The sequence below is a fragment of the Corvus brachyrhynchos genome, unplaced genomic scaffold (genome assembly GCF_000691975.1).
Source record: "Corvus brachyrhynchos isolate BGI_N302 unplaced genomic scaffold, ASM69197v1 scaffold229, whole genome shotgun sequence".
Classification (NCBI taxonomy): domain Eukaryota; kingdom Metazoa; phylum Chordata; class Aves; order Passeriformes; family Corvidae; genus Corvus; species Corvus brachyrhynchos.
The window spans coordinates 4,353,401-4,357,071 of NW_008240042.1; the positions used below are offsets into that span (position 1 = coordinate 4,353,401).

A 3,671-nucleotide genomic window follows, 5' to 3' on the forward strand; every position below is an offset into this window, starting at 1 on the left:
GGCAGCCTATGGGGCGCTGGGGGGGCTCCCCCGCCGCTCCCTCACCCGTATCCGTACGCGTTTCCTGCCCTCCAGGAAAATGTTCATCGGAGGCCTCAGCTGGGACACCAGCAAGAAGGACCTGACGGAGTATCTCTCGCGGTTTGGCGAGGTTGTGGATTGCACAATCAAAACAGACCCAGTCACTGGAAGGTCGAGGGGGTTTGGATTCGTGCTCTTCAAGGATGCCGCCAGCGTGGAGAAGGTGGGCGCTTTGCCTGCGGATCGATGGCATGAAGCCAGCTTGTGTTGCTGTAGCGATCTGAGACGTTGTTCCTTTGTCTGCTTTTTAGGTGTTGGAACTGAAGGAACACAAACTGGATGGGAAGTTAATAGATCCTAAAAGGGCAAAAGCACTGAAAGGGAAGGAGCCACCAAAAAAAGTGTTTGTTGGTGGGCTGAGTCCAGATACATCTGAAGAACAGATTAAGGAGTACTTTGGTGCTTTTGGCGAGGTATGGTGTATTGACATATAAGAACACCTCTAGTTCTCAAGTGCAGTGTTGCCTCTCTCTTAAGATAGAATTTGCGAGGAGGAAGTTGGCCAAAACTAGAGATTGTTGAATCTATATGTTAGTGACTTCATAGAAAGGTAATGGTCGGATTTATAGCTGCCAGAAGTAGTCAGCATAGATGCTGCCCTGCCAGATGGTTCTGATGGCATAAAAAGTTGCTTACAGATTTCATGCATTGTTTATATGCATTTTGATTTCAGATTGAAAACATTGAACTTCCCATGGACACAAAGACAAATGAAAGGAGGGGCTTCTGTTTTATCACATACACAGATGAAGAGCCAGTAAAGAAGTTACTAGAGAGCAGATACCACCAGATTGGTTCAGGCAAGGTAGGAATACTGCTGTTCTTAGCATGTGAAATCTATCTCTATAGCCTTCTGTGAAAGCAGCTGACAAAATGCTCTTGAAATTTCTTGCTGAGTTAAAGAATTTCTGTCCTTACAGTGTGAGATCAAAGTAGCACAGCCCAAAGAGGTGTACAGGCAGCAGCAGCAGCAGCAGAAAGGAGGGAAAAGCAATTCTTCTGGTGGACGTGGAGGCGGAAGGGGGCGTGGACGGGGTGAGTGTTTTCAGTGGTTCTATTAATGTAAGTACTAAGTGTCTTACCAAACACTCAGGAGTTTGTAGATATTCCAGGTTGTCTGTGTGCAGATCTCATGTGTAATCAAATATGTAAAGTAGCCTGTTAGTAAGTAGTGTTTGGTGGTTATGATTGCTTGTTGAAGCTGAGGAATCTCCTCTTGATCTGCTTGTGTTCAAGTGGTGAAGTGGGAAGGCGGCTGTAGGGTGCTTTTGTACACCCTTAGTGGACAGTGTAACCAGTGCAGTTACACTGTCACTTGAAAGGGACACACTTAATTGGCTCATGGGCAGAAGAAGTGCAGTCACTTTGCTGCACCTTCAAATGGATCAGAGGGCATCAGCTGTTATGCTACAGGTTAATGCATCTCAGTCTTCCAAGGTCAAGCAGTCACAACACCACTCAGTAAGGCTGGTCCTGTGGTGTCACTTGGTGCTCAGGCAGTTACTGACTATTCTCATATCCAAATGGGATATCTCAATTCTTTTTAGAAAATTACTGTTCTTGGGGAGGCAAGAGGGTTCTTTTGGGTAATAGCTCTAGTATAGAAAGATTGCCATTGAAAGTTAGATGAGGTGCCACAGGAGAGGAGTGAAATAAGTTTTGAAACTTACACTTGCTATACTTGGTTTCAGGTCAGGGACAAAACTGGAACCAAGGATTTAATAACTATTATGATCAAGGCTATGGAAATTACAATAGTGCTTACAGTGATCAGAGCTACAGTGGCTATGGAGGCTATGACTACTCTGGGTACAACTATCCCAACTATGGATATGGGCCAGGATACACAGATTACAGTGGTAAGTGGTTTTGCCCTCACTCCCGATAACAAGAGCATGCATCCCCTCTCTGGAACATTGCTCTTACTCAGCACATGGCTCTAAAGATCAGATCTCTTGGTGTGCTGTGTGTGAAGTCTCCTGAGGCTGGATGTTAATGCTTCTGGATTGTTCTGTTTTTTCCCCATGTGTTACCTCCAGGCCAACAAAGCACGTATGGGAAGGCGTCCCGTGGCGGCGGCAACCACCAAAACAACTACCAGCCGTACTAAAGCAGTACCTAGTACTTGACAAACAGGTGTGTACATGAGTGCAAGCTCCACTCCGAGTATGTCTAATCTAATTTAAAGATCAATAGACAAACGAAGAGTAAAAACTTGCCTAGCATGACTTTTCCTTTAATTAAGCTTTTGTTAACTTAAAAAATACTTTTTTTTTTTAAAACCAGCTTTGCCTACGTGTCTATAGATCTTTAACTTTGTAAAAATGTGACTTTATCTTCTTTAGTACTTCAGAAAAACATAAGAGTTTTTCTGGTTTGCGTTGTGTACCAGGTGGTCTAGAGGAATAATTAAACTTATTAGAAGTATTAACAGGTAAAGTACTGAAATGGGTACAACTTAAGGAAAACAAGAATGTTGTCTTCTAACTCTGACATTATACCTTGTTTGTACCCGCCAGCGGGAACTTCATTGCAGGCCGTGTGTCACCCTGACCACGTCTATCTCTGGGGTCGCACGTTGCAGGCAGAGCGCAAGGCATACACCAGAAAACGCTGTCCTGTGGTATGGTCTCTTCCAACTTCATGTACCAGCGTAAAGATTAAAGTGGAAAACTTCAGACTTTGGCTTCTTTTTTTAATCTTTTTTGGAGATTAAGTGTCTTTAACTTAAATGGTTTTTTACAGGAGTTAAAGTACATAAATGCCTTTACAGCTTAATCATTTGGTCTTCTGTTTAGTGTTGTATTTCAATTGTGGAACCTCATTTTAAATGTGCATTCTTTAAGATTTTAATGCTTGCTTTTTTCTTTTTATAGCTAATAGTGAAATCTGCAAACCAAAACGAACTTTTAAATCTGGATAAACATTAAAGATCATATGCATATGGACTGTCTGAACTAAAGTGACCTGACTTGTGTTGCACATAAGTCGTTTAGTTGTATAAACAAATAATCAGAAAGCCTTTTGGCAGTGTCTTCAGTGGAAAGAAAGCGATCCAGAGCCTGCTAACTTGTCTAAATTGGATGTTTTTTGTTTTGGAGCAGCTTCCTAGATGGGCTGAATGGTAATATTTGGGAAAACAAATTACTGATGGGTAACTAAACAAACCTCTTGTGTTACCTTAATAAATATGCATATGATCTTTAACAGTGAAGAAAGGAATATATAGAAGACTTAAAGCAGTTCATGAAAATGGACCTTTTAACAATTCTGTAGTAACTGTCACAGATCTGACATGCATTTTGTCTTGATTTTTTAGGTAGAGATACTGCAACAAAAAGCCATCTTGCAACGCATCGTGAGTGAATGGAGGGTGGTCTTCGTGAGAGGAAATGACTATTTTGTAAAAGACTTTTAGTGTATGACACAACTGTGTCCAACTGTACATAGCGGCCGACTAGTTTTCTTTTATGGTTTTTACTTTCTTTTTGCCATTCATGTTATGACACAATGTGGACTTGTGTTTATACAAACTTTATTTGTACAATTTCATGTTAAAGGATTCTCTAATAAATGCTTACTTAAGTGAG

The 3,671-nt window shown here is 41.5% G+C and overlaps 1 protein-coding gene across 5 annotated transcripts; it reads left to right on the forward strand.

Annotated features, from left to right (window-relative positions):
* The first annotated feature begins 45 nt into the window (after positions 1-45).
* HNRNPDL (heterogeneous nuclear ribonucleoprotein D like) lies at positions 46-3,671 on the forward strand. Of its 5 annotated transcripts, XR_001865210.1 has the most exons (8): positions 46-244; positions 333-494; positions 755-886; positions 1,002-1,116; positions 1,773-1,940; positions 2,121-2,217; positions 2,601-2,704; positions 3,401-3,671. XR_001865210.1 is itself a non-coding variant. In XM_008641299.2 (7 exons), exons 1-6 carry the CDS (start codon positions 80-82, stop codon positions 2,189-2,191), a joined length of 813 nt encoding a protein of 270 aa, XP_008639521.1. In that variant the 5' UTR covers positions 46-79; the 3' UTR covers positions 2,192-2,217; positions 2,601-3,671. The 5 variants fall into 5 exon arrangements, 3 of the variants coding, with proteins under 3 accessions (XP_008639521.1, XP_008639519.1, XP_008639520.1); XR_001865209.1 differs by having other exon boundaries at positions 2,121-2,704; XM_008641299.2 differs by having other exon boundaries at positions 2,601-3,671.